The sequence below is a fragment of the Mucor velutinosus genome (assembly GCF_035048745.1).
Source record: "Mucor velutinosus strain NIH1002 chromosome Unknown tig00000041, whole genome shotgun sequence".
NCBI classification, from domain to species: Eukaryota; Fungi; Mucoromycota; class Mucoromycetes; order Mucorales; family Mucoraceae; genus Mucor; species Mucor velutinosus.
In genome coordinates, this window is record NW_027041905.1 from 1596768 (window position 1) to 1613926 (window position 17159).

The 17159-nt window shown below is 40.7% G+C and overlaps 6 protein-coding genes across 6 annotated transcripts; 1 reads left to right on the plus strand and 5 right to left on the minus strand.

Moving 5' to 3' along the window:
- ATC70_000690 (uncharacterized protein) lies at positions 1 to 2785 on the plus strand (the record flags this gene model as incomplete). The annotated part of the gene is made up of 9 exons (XM_064820101.1): positions 1 to 74; positions 127 to 431; positions 487 to 569; positions 623 to 1524; positions 1584 to 1645; positions 1711 to 2153; positions 2216 to 2357; positions 2415 to 2520; positions 2587 to 2785. 9 exons carry the CDS (start codon positions 1 to 3, stop codon positions 2783 to 2785), a joined length of 2316 nt encoding a protein of 771 aa, XP_064684021.1.
- A 214-nt stretch (positions 2786 to 2999) lies between these two features.
- DRS2_1 (aminophospholipid translocase) lies at positions 3000 to 5223 on the minus strand (the record flags this gene model as incomplete). Its single annotated transcript, XM_064820102.1, has 4 exons — positions 3000 to 4338; positions 4400 to 4591; positions 4799 to 4870; positions 5021 to 5223. The coding sequence occupies 4 exons, from the start codon at positions 5221 to 5223 to the stop codon at positions 3000 to 3002; spliced, it is 1806 nt and encodes a 601-aa protein (XP_064684022.1).
- Positions 5224 to 9716: 4493 nt separating this feature from the next.
- Positions 9717 to 11327, minus strand: uba3 (NEDD8 activating enzyme; the record flags this gene model as incomplete). The annotated part of the gene is made up of 5 exons (XM_064820103.1): positions 9717 to 10638; positions 10693 to 10755; positions 10812 to 10975; positions 11032 to 11130; positions 11193 to 11327. The coding sequence occupies 5 exons, from the start codon at positions 11325 to 11327 to the stop codon at positions 9717 to 9719; spliced, it is 1383 nt and encodes a 460-aa protein (XP_064684023.1).
- Positions 11328 to 13076: 1749 nt separating this feature from the next.
- Positions 13077 to 14618, minus strand: ATC70_000693 (uncharacterized protein; the record flags this gene model as incomplete). The annotated part of the gene is made up of 7 exons (XM_064820104.1): positions 13077 to 13182; positions 13241 to 13300; positions 13355 to 13640; positions 13693 to 13998; positions 14048 to 14144; positions 14200 to 14299; positions 14362 to 14618. 7 exons carry the CDS (start codon positions 14616 to 14618, stop codon positions 13077 to 13079), a joined length of 1212 nt encoding a protein of 403 aa, XP_064684024.1.
- A 328-nt stretch (positions 14619 to 14946) lies between these two features.
- On the minus strand, positions 14947 to 16303 carry ATC70_000694 (uncharacterized protein; the record flags this gene model as incomplete). Its single annotated transcript, XM_064820105.1, has 2 exons — positions 14947 to 15445; positions 15501 to 16303. The coding sequence occupies 2 exons, from the start codon at positions 16301 to 16303 to the stop codon at positions 14947 to 14949; spliced, it is 1302 nt and encodes a 433-aa protein (XP_064684025.1).
- A 276-nt stretch (positions 16304 to 16579) lies between these two features.
- On the minus strand, positions 16580 to 17043 carry ATC70_000695 (uncharacterized protein; the record flags this gene model as incomplete). Its single annotated transcript, XM_064820106.1, has 4 exons — positions 16580 to 16690; positions 16755 to 16891; positions 16951 to 16974; positions 17025 to 17043. The coding sequence occupies 4 exons, from the start codon at positions 17041 to 17043 to the stop codon at positions 16580 to 16582; spliced, it is 291 nt and encodes a 96-aa protein (XP_064684026.1).
- Between the last annotated feature and the right edge of the window lie 116 nt (positions 17044 to 17159).

Here is a 17159-nt window from a genome sequence, read left to right on the forward strand (position 1 = left end):
ATGGATGTAGATGAGGAGATTATCGACATTGGCAGCGACGAAGAAAAGCAAGAGTTGCAAAGACTAGCAATGAGGTAGCGTTTCGTTTTCTGCGCAAACAAGTCTGGACATTAAACACATGTATAGCGAGCCATCACAGCCGCAATCAAGCGACATCAAGCAAGCTGAACCCACAGAGCAAGACACATGGACCGCGCCAGCACCACCCGCCAGTGACAACTTGGATATGGATGACGAATCTCGCAAACTGATTGAACAGATGCTAGCAGAAGAAGCGTACTTTTACGGCAGAGATACCATCAGCACTTTGAAGCAGCAATCTGCGCCCAAGAAGAAGCGCAAATCACCAATCAAAGACAAAGACTACGACTTTGAGCATGATACATCTACAGCAACGACAAGCACATACACAAAAAAATCTCGAAAAGAAGGTTTGTAACATGTAGAATTGCCAAGATAAATTGTATTCATTTTAGTATATGCTAGGAGCCATTTTATCGTCTGCATCATTACCCTCTCACAAAACACGGTGGAATGAGGAAGAGGATGATTTGTTAAAAGAGGCATTGGTAATACAAAAAGGGGGTGGCATACAGCACATGCTAATTGAGCGCACGAGTAGATCAAGTACGGTTATGGCAACTGGAGACTCATCTCTGAGCATGTCAAGACGAGGAATCCGCTACAATGCAAGAACCATGCCAGACATTTACAGCAATATGACAAGATTGATAGCTCCATACTACAGCCTTCCACATCAATACAGTCTCCCTCTCCAGCACCACAGCAGCAGAAACCAGACAAGGCAGAGACTGAAGAGATACAGATAGAGCAACAGGAAGCAGCGTTGTCAGAGGATGATTTCTCAATTGAAAGTGATGAGGAAGAGCCACCCATGGCTGTCAAAGAAGAGCAACCAGATATACCCAAACAGGAACCCGAGGAACCTGCAAGATCAGAAACACCCACTATTACTACTACGACTCCACCTAATACAGCAACGATCAAAACGGATCAAGATGAGATGACGAACGATACCCAGGCACCTACAGCACCTACAGCACCTACAGCACCTACAGCACCACACATCCACCAATCAGAAGCGATCCAATTTTCCCCATTTGAGGTATCAGAACAAGAAATGGCTCACAATCCAGAATGGTTCAAGCAGAAATACAGCAAGACACCAGACCGTTACCTCAAAATACGAAATCACATGTTGGCATGTTGGAAGTTAGTCAAACCTAAATACCTCACCAAGACAAGCGCCCGCAAAGGCCTCAAAGACTGTGGTGATGTGAATGCGATAGGCAGAGTGCATGAGTATCTTGAATCAATTGGCGCCATCAATGTGGATTGTGTTACAAGTGCACCGCGACCTCCTCGACGGGTCCCGCGTGAGTGGAATGGCCAGGGCGATGACGAGGAGCAGATATTGTTTGATGCCATGGAGGATGCATCTGGTAATGTTGTAGGTTACGATGGGCCTAGAAAACGCAAGGTGCGAAATGAAGCTGGAGAATGGTAACGTAATCCATGCAGTTGTTACGAGACACGCTGCTTACCTCTCTCTCTCTCTTTAGGGTGGACCCAAAGGAATTGGAAGGACGAGTCATTGAACATGGTCAAGTGATTGTTAGACTAGGTAGCCTCGGCGTGGTACAATGTTTGTTGTTTTGAGAGCCTAAACAAGTTTCATGTTTATTTTAGATTCAAAACCGACACGTACGGTAAAGCGATTATCTCATCACTACTACGGAGGCGACGATTTTGGAAGAGGCTACGATCCCTTTAGATTAGTGCCAACAGAGCACTATACGGAGGATAATCCAGCACCCTTTGAACTCGAAATATCCAGCGATTGCTTGCTGGTGATGGATTTCCATTCGCATTTAGCGCACACAGAGATCATTGGCTTATTGGGCGGTAACTTTATCACAAGGGGTGAATCCAAGATTCTGCAAGTGAAAGTCGTGTTTCCATGTCAGAGTACGAGTACCGGTATTCAGTGCGAAATGGATCCAGCGTCAGAGATGCAAGCCCGTGAAGTGTTTGCAGCGAAGGGTCTAAACGTGGTAGGCTGGTATCATTCACATCCCACATTTGAGCCACATCCCAGTATCAGAGACATTGAGAATCAGACATCGTATCAAGTAAGTTTCTTGCTTTTTTGAACATGAATAACAAACTGAGCGTTTACACACACACACAATAGACGCTATTCAGAGAAGAAAAGACAGGCGATGAGCCGTTTATCGGCGTGATTGTAACACCATACGACCCTGAAATTCAAAGCGAAAGTTCACAGATCCAGTATTTGCACATCAGTAAGGAATGGAACTCGTTACACTCATTTCGTAAGTTGAAAATCATGGCTAAAGCGTAACCATGAACACTAATTAACTTTTTGACAGGTGTGCCATTTGCATGTCGTAGAACCGTGATACAAAGCGAGCAGGTCTCTGTTGACATTATGGATCAACTCTTAAGACTGATACAAGAGTACAAGGATTACGAGCAGTAAGTGCTGGCGTGGTGGCTATGTTAGTAGTGAGATAAAAGGCTGATTGTATGTGTGCCATCTAGCAAAGTGAACATGATGCTTCCGTTCGGCTCTCAGTCGAGATTGGACAAATTACTGGATTCCTTGAGAGCGCACATCTTTATGAGTAATGAGAATGAAACCGAGTTTATCCTCAAAGTCAAGGAGGCTGTGTACAATGATTTCATTGATCAAGCACACAAGCAAGAAGGGGCAAATGGTGGTGACAATAAAGAGGGTTAATACAGCTCGCAGAAAATAAATGAATGCATGATAGATGTCTTTTTGTTTTTTATTGGTATTTTAGAGTTAGTTATACAGTGGTAGTGGTGGTGGTAGTAGTAATAGTAGTGGTAGTAGTAGTAATAGCACAGCAATTGCATTTTTAATTATGTGTATAGATATATATATAGGTTGTTAATAATATAGAAGTGTAATAAATATATATTCTTTTGGGTTAGGCATTGTTCATCATGTTTGTAGGTGGATTGGCGCCATGATTGTACTTTCTGACGTGTTGTTGCTGAATCACAGATGGTGAGTATGTGGGTGTTGTGGGAGAGTAGGAACGTCCCTCCGGGTGGTGTTGTTGTTGATGGTGTGAAAAGTAGGTCTGTTGAGGCTCGCTACCTTGATGAGCACCAGGAGATGGTACTGAAGACGAGCCAGACGATGAGCTATTGTATCGAGCGCGTTGCCAATCATAGCCGCTGTGAGGTGATTCAATAGGACCTGTTTGTTGCATCTGGAATTGCTGATGGTGATGGTGCATCTTTACTTCTTCAGTGGGTTGTGCGTTGTTGTGATACGCTTCATTTGAATAGGGATCAGAGTGGCCAGCATCATGAACCGCGTAGTTGGGCACTTGAGCATGATGCGTATAAGGCGAAGGAAGAGGAGGATGTGACATGGGAGATGATACATTGGAAGGTGGTTGTTGAACAGCATTCGCATAGTGAGGGTAAGACGAGTAATATGTGTAATTTTGAGGTTGCTGAGGTGCTTGATGATGTTGATCATAGCCATGGTGCATCATTGGCTGAGGCAAATCTTGAGGCTTTGAGTAATAGACAGGTTGTGGTTGTTGTTGAATAGGCTGACGACCAGGTGGAGTCATAGGTTCCGTCTTTGCAGACAATGTAGAAGAAGGTGTAGCAGAATCAGATGGAGCATCAGTACCGACAGGGCCAGACGATGAGCTAGTGGAAGTGCCGTTGACAGGATAGGGATGATGACGCTCTTGATTATTGTCAGCATAATGACCTGGGCTTCTACCTCGAACCACCAAGGGAGCAGACTGGCAAGATCCGATCTTGATCAATTGACCTCTATCCGTCTCAGCAAAGAGTTCAATGATACAAATGTAATACTGCTGAGCAGCTCTTCTCTTTCCGTTGTTGGCAGTGGCAGTCTTGAATTGCACTCTTTCAAAGGTTACAATGTTTTGGTTGTTTGCAACAGAGCTCATGCTGAGATTGCCACCGGGAGTGATGGGCTTGGGCTTGGGTCTGTATTGAGGGCCCTTATCACGCTTGGGGGTATGTTGAATCAGCTCGATCTCCTTTTCACTGTTAGCAACTCGAGCAGAGACACCGAGGAGGAAACGCTGCACGTTATACAAAGCACCGTCGTCATCTTTGACAAGAACGTGAGGCTCATTGACAGAGTAGTAATGATTGAATCCATGAACAGAGAAGACACTGCTGACTTGAAAGTAGTTGCGTCTGTAACAGGTCCAGTCGTTATCGGCCAAAAAGAAACCACGATCCATTTTAGATTGCACGCGAACAGATAATCTAAAGGACATTGTGAATTTAGTACGTTTTGGTATTGAGACAAACACATGACGACACTTACAATGTGGATTTATCAGATGAATAAAGGTTATCAAAAGGCTTGGTGGAACTAAAGTATGGGCCAGTTTCATTAGCAAATAGATTAGCTCTTCCTCTGACAACATTTCTGGCAGCAAATGGAATAGGTTGGCGGTACAATGGCGCTTCCGTATTCTCTGGGCGAGGTGTACTTGGTTGAGAATGAGCAATCATACTATACAAATGAATCAAAAGTGTTGTGATGAGTTAAAAAGGAAACAATAATCAAATGTAGAAATCAAGTAAAGAGAGAGAAAATAACGGGGCTAAGGAGGGAGGCAAGGTGGAGATGACCAATTACAACAGATGTAATATGATTTGATAGGTTGCAAAAAAAAAAAAAAAAAAAAAAAAAAAAAAAAAGTGTGAAATAGATGCTTACCCAGGTAGTCCATTAACATTTCCGTCAGCTTCAGGGGTAGCAGCGCCAGGAGAGGAAGAGGGATAGTTGTGCCTACAGTGAATATAAACCAACAAGGTTACCAAATAAATACAAAAAATCCTGATTTTGTAGTACCTGTTGCACTAAACAGCGACAGGTACAGCATAATTGACACGAATGCACGGGTCATTTATGTTTTAAATCTTTGCAAAAGATACTTACATTGGCTGATGTTGTTGGTGATGTTGTGGATGTTGATGGTAGACGTTATTATGAGCGTAATCATTAGATGGGAATGCACCAGTACTGGCCTGAGCGAGTTTGGGAGATGTGTCTACTGCTGTTGCAATGGGTGGGGTTTGGAGCGGCGCCTGCTGATTTGGCATGGCAATTTGCCATTCTTTAGTATCATGAACAGTATTCATTTTGATTTTCAAGTGGTAAGAGTATAAAATGTAGAAGAAAGAAAGAGAGAGAGAGAAAGAGAAGGAAGATTTCCGAGATTTGTACTACTGAGATTTATATTCGAAATGAAAAGAGAGAGAGAGAGAGAAAAAGAAACAGGAAAAGGTTAAATAATCCACCACTCTTCCACCACACAATTGCGCGGAAACTCAGGATGATTGTGTGGAAATTTAAGGTTGAGGAGCAGAGGGCCAAAAGAAGGTGAGAAATTTTTTTATGCCCGGTTCTATACTCCCGTATCAATTTAAGATTTACATTTTTATAAAATGACAAATGCGTTTTATACTATACGACAGCCATCTATCATGGCTAGGTTTGCAAAAACAATAGAGTGAAACACGAGAGAAGTTCTCCACTTTTTCTTTTCTGGATTATCATTGTCCATTTTCATCTTTTTTAATCCACAAAAATGTTACGAAATATTGTTATCTGTATCTAAGCGGGGACATTGTAACGATTCGTGCGACATTAGACTTTTTTTTTTTCAGCCCAATGATAAACGCAAAATAATATCTAGAGAGAGATTTTTACTTGTTTCCAACCTTGATGGAGTAAGTATAGGATCACAAATTTGGTCATTCCGAGATATATGAGAGCTTGGCTAGAATTTTTTATTGATTTGTTGTGTAGTTCAAACGAATCACCAATATTCCCATTAGTCACACAGGTTCAAAAATACGCCCTTGTTATTTTTTAAATGCCGATAGCTTTTGTCAACGATGATTGGAGGTCCCTTAAATTAAAATATAATATGATTGGGTAGATCAGAAAATTAGCCGCTTTTTGGGCTCCGTTGAACTTTCTTCGCTGCGTGGAAAGACCCATTAAAAAAAGAGATCAAGCCTAACGGATCTAGAATGTATGTATATTTGTTTATCAGTAATTATACAACTAAAAGCAAACAAGTTTTATGTGTTTGAGTTTATTTTTTTACGGTTGCAAAATAATAGAAGCACAAGAAAGCCGTAGTTTTTGTATGAAAATATCCTTGAGCGAATAATGGCGATGAAAAAGTATTGAAATTTTTCTGTTACAGCTACACAAAAGCGAAAAAGTCAATAACAGATCTACTCATATTGTTCTATTGTAATTATTCGAAATATTGCAATATAAATTGATCTACTATCATTACAACTATCTCTACATTTCCTATTGGATTGTCCTTTGCCGTTTCAATCAACATCTAAAAATAACATCAATCTTCTTTTTTTTTTTTTCTCAACAATTGTCATAGGATGTGTTTCGGATTCAGAGGGAATTCGATAAACTCAAATGACCGTATGATAGTAGCAGGTCTATCATCTTTACAAAAATCATGCTGCGATACGTCGCACGCATTATGACAATAGCGTTTTGCTTTTTAGTGTACCTTTTTGAATTGAGTTCATCTCAGCTATCCATGTATAGTAGTACATATTGCTTAAAAACAAAAGAGTAAATCAAGGTCAAGATTGATGATGGAGCACGTTGGGCTAATTTAATGCACGCATGACTATATGCTATGCGTCCTTTTCCCATAAATACAAACATCATGACTAATGGTACATATTTTTCTAACTGGCATCATTTCCCGACATCTTGAAAATCTCCATGGTAAAAGAGAAAAAAAATGGTTTTGGCCACTTGACCAAACCGAGCGCTTTAAATGACATTTTGTTGTACAGCACACAGCATGGATATACACAAGAGTATTGATGATCGATTGTACAACGTAGTTACTCTGTGTCTATTTCTTTATTCTTTATGATGTGAGCTACATTGAAATACTCGTACATGCCTGGTTTTAGACGCACTTGATGGTGCTTGCAGCAGTAGACTTTTTTTTTTATAGTACCGTCGTAATGACGATGGTGGCGGATCTGAACCAACATAATAAGTATGTCATTCTAAACAACCGAATAGTCCAAGCCATACAGGTTTGTTTTGCATATATTACAGTCAAGGATGCGACCTGTTTAAAGCTGCACTAATCTTATAGTTTACGAGCCTTTCGACACTGGGTGGTTTCCTGACCTACGCTTCGCTTCGGTAGAAACCAGCCTATGTTCAAACGGCTCGCGCTGCCGTGGGCCTTTGGCTAATATTGCAAAATTAATATAGCTAAAGTGTTAGAAGAACCCTGATTGCTGATTGATATATAATTACTGATCATAGGAGTGTTTATGCTTCGGATGGTTCTCACCGAAGCGAAGCAAAGGTAGAGAACCAAACTGCGCAGCGGCAGCTCGTGCTGCTAATTGCTCTTGCATATCTTATCAAAATACTGCTACTTTCATTTTGACCCTCCACTTACACATGGGAACCCTTGATATCATCTGTGGGTCTGATTCTTATGCTATGCTCTACATCCATATACACGTAACTACTTCATATAAGGACAAGAATCATACTGGTATTTCCCCTTTTTAGTCCTTAGCGCCCCTGATGCAGCAAAACCTGAGTGTATTTGAACTGTGTTTTCTCGCGTTCAAGGCCGTTTTAGATGGTCAGAATAGCACCAAACAATTGTTCTCATCTGGCAGTTACTTTCTGACACCTTTGCTCAACTTTTTGGGGACCAAAAAAACATGGACAAAAATCGACCAAAAAGCATGAGGTGCCCCTCATGGTTTTCATCGAAAATCAAATGACCGCATTTTTCACCTTGATAATGAAGACTTTTACTATGGTATATCATGAATCAAAATGTTTCTATCGATCCAAAGCAACCTCTGAAATCATCTGTGTGGGACTTCGATATGTAAAATTTCGATATTTTGACCATAAATCTCTTTTCATATTTTCGTAAATTACTCAACAAGTTTATTCAAAACATTTATCTTATTTGATACCATTGGATGCGCCTTGAAAAGCACTCCAAGAATGTATTAGGAAGCATTGGGTGATTATCATATTTCTTATAGTCGAATCTGCAAAAATAGATCAATCGAGTCAAAAATTAATAGAATTTGACCAATCTAAAACAGAATAAGGTTTTGGATTTGAATTAACTTTGGCTGGTGGGGCTAGCTGGCAAACTCAATGCGCTTCTCATAAGGCAATATAGTTCCTCTGGCCCACGGTAACCATTGATGATATCCGCCATTCCCTCCTCACTCTCGACTTTTACAATATTCGATATAGTCAGCGGCCTCGTGCTTCCTCCCATCATATAGTCATCATTGCGATGTCTAACATTTGGAAAGCTCACTATCGTCTAATCTTCGACCAAACTTCCTTCGCTCCCGCCGCTGTGCTGAATAGTATCCGACTCGACATCCAAAAAATGATCGACGAAGATCTCATTCATGCCAGCCTATAATAGTCCCTCTTTTATATAGTTCTCATATTTTGTCTAAACATATATAATATTATCGCAGAAAATTGCGCCCGCCGCTTGATTATAGTCCTGCTACTATTGTCTACGCGGAGCAAGTAATAAAAACCTTTAAAAATAAGGCAATATAGTAATAGATGGTCTTGAAGCATATGGAAAGTAGGCGGCAAGTCGTAGCACTATCGTTCACTATGGTATGTTCTTGCATTCTATGTTTAATAACGCCATTCTGGACATTGCCGATTCATGGGCTGCATAACATGTCTGCAGCAGTAAGGGAATCTGGATCATAATCAACATTTCTCTCAAAGAGATGGTCAGTTTTGTTACACTAGGTGTTACCAGTAATATCAACTTTGAAATAAAATAAACATTAATTCCACACTCTTTAGTGTTTTAAACAATATGTTACTTAGGTTTCTATTACGACGTGGTTTTCTCGATGGTCGAGTACGTTCGTTTTGTTGTCTCAATCGCAGCCGTTGACTAAATCTCTGAGGCTCCACGCCGTCGTTCAAAGAAAACGTTGAAAGCACTGAGCAGAGGAAAGAGAGTAGAAATAGCAATGGTTTTTGTTGATTGATTGTAAAATCATTAATCATATATGAGCCAGGCCTGACAGATGCCTTGAAACTTATTCGTTTCCATATTAGGGTTGTAAAAGTGTCCAAGGACTGAACATCTGTTATAATATGATTTATGAGAAATACTCAGAGACATCTAAAATATGAACAATGCAGCTCACGATAAGAACAAGATGAGCAAAAGCACTGTTTCTAAAGAATGATCGAATATGGTAATAAAATAAGCTGTTTGCTTTGCGTTGCCAGCTTGTTGGCATTTTACCGCTTGTATAATGCATTGATTGCAACCATTTACCGTATGCGTAACTGACCTGGGCCACAAACGACACTAAGGATACTATGGCAATTGGATCGCATGCCAAAGTACGATTGAATTCAAACTTACCGAGTATCATGGCACTCGCAATGCTTAAAACTGTTCTAAGCTCTACTCTCGCTCAATTGATGCTACAGCAAATGATTTTAAGAATGTTCGGCAAGACATGTAATGAGCTTGTTCTATGATCAAACGTATTTTTATTTCTAATTAACTAATCAATCAAGTTATTTCGTCTCACAAATTAGGGAAATCCTTGGTCTTTCTTTCATTTTCGTAGTATTTTGCAATCAAGAAAGCAACATCAAGGGATTGCTCGTAATTCAGGCGAGGATCGCAATGAGTTTGGTAGTTTGTAGACAAATCATCGTCTCTCAGGTCCATTGAGCCACCAATACACTCAGTTACTGAATCGCCAGTCAACTCGAAATGAACACCATTCAACTTACTCTTGCAATCCTTGTGCACACGGAAGGTTTGTGATAATTCTTGGATAATATCAATGAAATGTCTGGTCTTCAATGTTCCATCAGAGGCCGTCTTTGTATTACCATGCATAGGATCGCACACCCAAACAGGAATATGACCAGATTTGCGAACAGCTTCAATATGCTGAGGCAGATGCTTTTCCACCTTCTCGGCACCGAAACGTGTAATCAGTGTCACTTTACCAATCTCCTTATTGGGATTCACTGTATCAAGCAAGCTGACCAATTGCTCAGGCACCGTGCTTGGTCCAACTTTGATGCCGATAGGGTTTTCAATTCCACGCATATATTCAACATGTGCACCATCAGGTTGACGAGTGCGATCGCCAATCCACAAAAAGTGAGAGCCTGTGTTGTACCATTTTTTTTCCTTGGTGGTGGGTGACATTAATAAGCGAGTAAGGCTTGTTTCATAATCCAGCAAAAGTGCTTCATGGGAGACGAAAAAGTCGACTGATTGAAGTGCATTTGTGTTGTCATTGTCTGCACCGATAGTCCTCATGAAATCAAGTGAATCTGTCAGTTGTGTCACAATAGACTCGTATTCTCTCTTGACGTTATCAGAGCGCACGTGGCTCAAATTCCATTTAGAGGGTTCATGTAAATCAGCAAATCCAGAGTCGAGTAATGTACGCACGTAGTTTAGAGTAGCTGCAGAATGGAAATAAGCGCTGCAGAAAAGAGTCAATGCAATGGGAAACGCTGTGCTTACATATTACACTTACCCTAACAAGCGCTCAGGATCAGGCTTACGATCACTGGGATCAAAACCGTTGACATTATCACCTCTACAGCAGGACGTCAATCACCCGGACACTACCCTTGCGTGCTGCACATCACTTACCTGAAAGAGTGAATCTCCTTTCCTTCATGCATTTCCATGGGGTTAGAACGTGGTTTGGCATATTGACCAGCCATACGAGCAATGCGCACCACGGGTGTGCGAGCACCCCACGTCAAAACAAGTGACATTTGTAACAGAACCTTGATTTTAGCTTCGATTGGATCCTAATGACAATCTGAATTAGTTGAGCTCAAGGTAGAGCGATCACCCAATCCCATACCTGAGAGCAGTAGTCAAACAGCTCGGCACAATCACCACCTTGCAACAAGAAGGACTTACCCAGAGCAGCATCCTTTAGCTGTTTTCTAAGATTATCCACCTGGATAAGATTGTCAATGAGTCAGACAAATGATCCCACACAAGAGACACTCAATCACATACCTCAGCGGCAGATACCATGGGGGGTAAGCGCTGCAGTTTGTTCAATACACGATTCACATGTGCTTGGTCTTCATAGACAACGTCTTGCACAATAGGCTTCTGCTTCCAATCTTGAGGGCTCCAATCAGTAGACATCTTTGTTCGTTTCTTTTAGTAATATAGGAAAAAAAAAAGAGGAGGGGTCAATGGGTTTCTCTATTTTTTTTCTTTTGTGGGTTGAAATTGAATGGCTCTTTAAACCTTCATTTAGAATCCCACCGTCACCTAATTTTTGACATGATAATTCATTATGAGTCAATATTTGTATATTGGTAGTACTCATCAAGATTGTATAAGTCAATGCAATACACAATTAGAATCTTATGATATATATATATATATATATATATATATATATATATTAGTAGAAGTATACATGTCGAATTGATATTGAAGTCTGTCCATGCCAAATAGCTGTTGGTAATGCAAACATTCGGTTGGATAACTGATGTCGAATTTCGGGTGATGAATAGGTAATGGCTCTCGGTTGACAGGATTTAGCACCGTTTTCATTGATTAGAATTGATTTGTAGCCATATGACTCATATGTGCCAATGACTGTTTATTAACTTAAAGGAACGCAACACTCCTGCTGTATGCTGTATGTTGAGCTGATCAAAACTTCCTCACATACACACATTATGGAGTAGCGCTATTACTACATCTAGCGGTAAATATATTCGCATTGATATATGCATAACATAGGTTTTAATATCACAAAAGCACTAATTTTACGCTCAATTGATCAAAGAGATTATGCAGACCAAATCTTGAGTGCTTTTCAATGTGCAATCCCTTTTTTTATTAGCTTCAAGAACATCGATTGCCTTCAAGAGACAACCAGCATTGATATCGCTAGCCGCCAGAATTAATTAAAACGCAGTTTAGTTTTTTTTCTCTCGAAATGGCAATTTCTTCGTCTTGAATCGATTTGCAAAATCTGTTTTGCGAAATTGGACTATTTAAGTCGTAATTATCAACCCTTACTTCCTTAATCTTTCTTGGAATACTTTTCAAGACGCTTCCAATGGTTCCAATTGTTAAAGGTGTTTTTAACAAAGTTATTGAGCAATCCTTAAAAATATGAAATGGAGTTTTTGGAGAATACGTCGAGATTTTACATATAAACATCCCGCAAAAGTTATTTCAGCGGTTGCTTTGGATCCATAAAAACATTTTGATTTAGTATATACCATAGTAAAAGTCTTCGTTTTGGAGAACAAAAACACGATCGTTTGATTTTTGATGAAAAGCATGAGGGGTACCTCATGCTTTTTGGCCATATTTTGGCCATATTTTTTTGGTCCCCAAAAAGTTCAGCAAAGGTGTCAGAAAGTAGCTATGAGATGAAAGCATTTGTTTGGTGCTACTCTGGCTGCCTAGAACGGCTTCAAGCACGAGAAAACACTGCCCAAGTTCTTCAGATTTTGCTGTGTTTTGTACATATTTGGGTAGTAAGAGGCATTACAAATATACTATCAGTTCTAATATAAATCGTTCTTATAGACACAAATGCGGAGTATTCCAACAAGAGTCAAATCCACAGTTATAGATGTGTTATAGAGTTTGATATAATAGTAGAAAGCTTAAATAAGAGTAAAATTTCGATACAGACCATTAACATAGATTCCACTCATAGGCCATTCATGCAAATTGAGCTAGAAGGATGTTTGATGCCTCGTTCTTGAACGTCAATGGTATACTTTAGTAATAACATAACAATTGGACAGACAGTTTGTAGGGCAAAAGTAGATTCAAGAGTTACTGGGTTTTGTATACTGTACACAAAGTCAAGTATCAAACATAAAGTTAATCTTTTATTAAGTGGTAAGTGAATATATTATATCACAGTGTTCTGATTCGATCCTCATCCGTAGGACAGAAAATTGGTGCGTTGGCATTAAATTTGAGAGTTTCTTGCTTCTGATCTGGCTGCATGAACATCATTTTCCTGTCAAGCTCCCGTCAGTAATTTGTTCGATAGTCATGTACACCAAACTCAAACATACCATAGCATCTTGGACAGCCACTCGTGAGCCAAAGTAGACGGATGAAAGCAATCGATATTACTATAAGCAAGTAGATGAGTTGTTTGAATCCATGCAATTACTGCCGTATCCTACCTGATTGCCTCTATAGGAAATGAAAAGATATCTACCAGCAAAGGCTGATAGACAACAGCGAATTGTTGGTCGGCCTCAAACACACTACTTTGGAAATGCTGTGCCACGTCTTGCAATGCTTGATTGTACTGAGGAAACAAGTTGCTCATGATAGTAAGATTAGCTGCACTGTGAGAGCATTCGCATTCATGGTCATGGCCAATAAAGTTACTACCCGGTATAGGTTGACAGTAATCGGTAAAGTTGGCAGTATTCACCACAATGTCTTGCACTCGCATCATGCCAACTGTATTCAGGCCATAAGTCTCTTGCTTTCTTTTACCATAAAGTCAACTTACCTATTTGCACCAGTACGTTTGACACGCTTGTTCTAATTCTTTCAATGGCTGCCAACACGTTGACACTAAATGCAGGAGGAAGAGAAGTGATCTCTGTGCACGAATGGCAAATGTCGTTGGAACCGATGAAGACTGTAAGCAGCTTCCAATCCGTTGGTTTCGCGCCACCCGTCTTGTACACCTTGTCCAAGTAGTCCAATATGTAATCAATTTGATGATTTAAATTCAAGCTTCGAGCACCGGATTGTGCAGCATTCAATACATCGTTTTTGGGTCTGTATTGGCCATCAGGACAAATTTGGTTGCCTATCCAAGGTATTAGTAGATATTTCATCAATGACTGTATAAAACTTACCAAAGCAAATACTAATAATGTGATCTCCTTTTGAAGAACCCACTAGATGATACGAGTAGTAGTTCATAATATTAGGTACAGTGACAGTATTGGCGTCCTATTGATTTCATGTTAACTGGATGCCAATCACACTGAAATGTGTCAACACCTACACCCCCCATTGCAAAGGATATGCCTCTGTTTTCATACAAGTTCTTGATGTTGAAAAAATTGTCATTTTGAACACCTTTGGCAGCAAAGCCAGCCATGACACTGTTATGGCATTGTGCTAGTTAGTTCTACTAGTATAATTTGATTTGAGCAAGACCACATACCTATCACCTAATCCCATTACAATACGAAAATCGTCCGGTCTCAGGTCATGCACACTCTGCGGTGGTGAAGTTCGAGGGGATAAAAATGGGCATTTGATATCCAAAGGCACTTCTGCTGTACCGTTAAAGACTGTGCTATTTGGATCTCTTTTCAAAGTAGCAATGGTGGCTGTCATGACAGTAGGTATCAAGAGCACCGAATACAAGTAGGCAATAATGGACAAGGAGGATGCAGCAAAGAGAAATGTAGGAAGCATATCGAAATAGCTCCAAAAGCAATGTATAATGCTAGCTGAAAGGTCTTGTCTATGTTGATCGAAATGTTGCAGTGCTTGGTCCTCTTCTTCCGGTCGCTGCGGCTCTTCTTGAAGTGGCAAGAGAGGATGCTTTGAGAAAGAGAGAAGAAACGAATCACCTTTTATATAAAACATGCAAAACGAAAGCTCCAAGTGTCAGTTTCTATTAAACAAGAGTGAAGCTATTTATTATACTACATGGCTGGTATAAAAAGGAGTGCAGAGTGCTTTCTATCAGATTACTTTTTGAAAACACACAAAAAGGGGGGGGGGGAGGAAGGTGAGATATCTACAACAGGGTTAAACGATACAGCTGAACACCAGTCTCTAAAGTCATTCGAGGCACCAGACCATCGTCCTCATCCTCTTGGCCTTGGTATGTGAGCAGTTTCACGTTGAAATGTGCTCCACACAGAGACCAAAATCTACGCTCTTCCGCCTCATCAAATCCACGACGCTTGTAACCAATGTAGATGCGGGTAGATTCTGTGCTAAGATCAACAAACGCCTTGACAAGATCCTCAAAAAACTGCGTTTCATACAACACATCAGATGCGATAATCAAATCAGCCTTTCCACAAGCTTCAGCCTGTATCGTATTGCCCCATAACAGATTTCTTGTCTGCAATTTGACCTGTGTATTATTGGCCAAGAACTCATTGATCGCGATGTTTTGATCAATCAAATCCACAGCCTCGTCCAGTTCGGTGATGGTGATTTTGCCTTGCTTGAGGGTTGAATGAGGTGATGCCATCATGCTTGCTATGTATAAGCCCAGCAGTCCAGTGCTATATTTTGTTTGTTAGTTCATCACCATACCGAATGTTCAGAAGGTGCACATACCCAGCACTCAAATCTAACGTGTGCTTCTGATCGATATACTCTGGATGAAGATCAATCATATTCTTCATCACATCAAGCATCACAAGCGCAGAGTCCCAAATCTTGCCTGGAATACCAGAATCCCACATCTCATGTATAGCAATGTTGACAGGTGGGTTCTCTGAGGTAGAGAACACACGGTATCCGTCATACACCATCTTTACGGCTGCTGAATTGGGCCATAGTTCCAATGGCAGTGATGTATCCAATGTTGGTTGCAATGCGGGATCAATCTCAATGGGCCCAATGACAAGCGGCAAGATGTTCTCTGTATTGTAATCTGATCTCTTTTCTTTGGGGAAGTTGACCAGCTGGACAGGGCGCATGTGCAGAAATTTGGTTTGTTTAGCTGTCGATGCTGTTGTTGCGCTGCTATGCTTTGATCTGATGCGGTATTCAAAGGCACCCTTTCCCGAGCTCACAAAGCCAGACACAGGCAATGCATCCTTTGATAGCTGGCCCTCTGTGAAAGTACGAGCTGGTCGAATCTCCAGTTCCCAATCAGGATCTACGCATGAAAAGGGAGTAATGCCTTCATCGGTGTTTGGTGTATACAAGTCGCAGGCAAGAATGACCTGACCATCAGGTTCAATGTCTGATCTTCTAAACAAGCCCAATTCGTTCACTAGCAACAAATCCACTCGATACCAATGGTCAGGCGCTACTTGAGATGCTAGTGGTGAGCGCAAGTTGATGCGATACAAGGAAAAGTGCTTTTCCAATTTTGCTCGAAATTCCTCGTCAGTCAAACTCATGGTGTACATGCAACAAGAGAAAAAGGTGCTGGGAAAAGTTTTCCAAGAACGCGTTTATTTTATCCACTGACACAGATCGTTACGCCAATGACCACTAAACCCATCCCCAGCCAAGCATCTATTAGAAATTACTAGGATAAGTCTTGTATATTCGCTACATGTAGATTGCTTCCTCTACCTCTCCCGCCCATCTTCTCTCCTAAACAGAGCCCAGTCAACAAGGAAAATATGAATGTCAATGAATTGGTGATAGGCACCGCAAGAGACATGTCTATATTTGTATAGTCAATTAGCATATTCCAATGCTATTCTGTCGGCCTTGAGGTTACCTGATTTGCCTAGTGTATAGTAATATACAACAGATCCACTCAGGTTGAGCGCCAACGGTAAAACATACTGCAACAGATGGTTGAGTGCTCATCATTCAGCCAGGCGCATCATGGACGTCTCAGGAACCTACCTGCCATTTGGTGAACAGATACTTTAATTCTGCTAACCACTTTTTTAAGCCGCCTTGAGGATACTTTTCGGATACCTTATCCAGGCCAGCACTTCCTGCCTTTATCAAGGGATTCGTTGATCCCCAGCATATAGCCACTTTGATGGTACAAGTGAGCAAAAACTGTATACATGTTGGGTGTGTAGATATCGTTTACCTAGTATAAATCCAATCAATTGTCCTGCGGACTGTTAGCTGATACACATAAACACGTATTGTACAAGCATTTACGAAGAGAATCTGATAGCATATTTGTATATCAAAGGTGCAGAGAAAAGGGAGACAGGAACTCACACAATTTGCTCCAGCTTATTGGATTAGCGGCTCTGGGGGAGGGGGAGGGGGAATTTTGTCACAATCATTGAT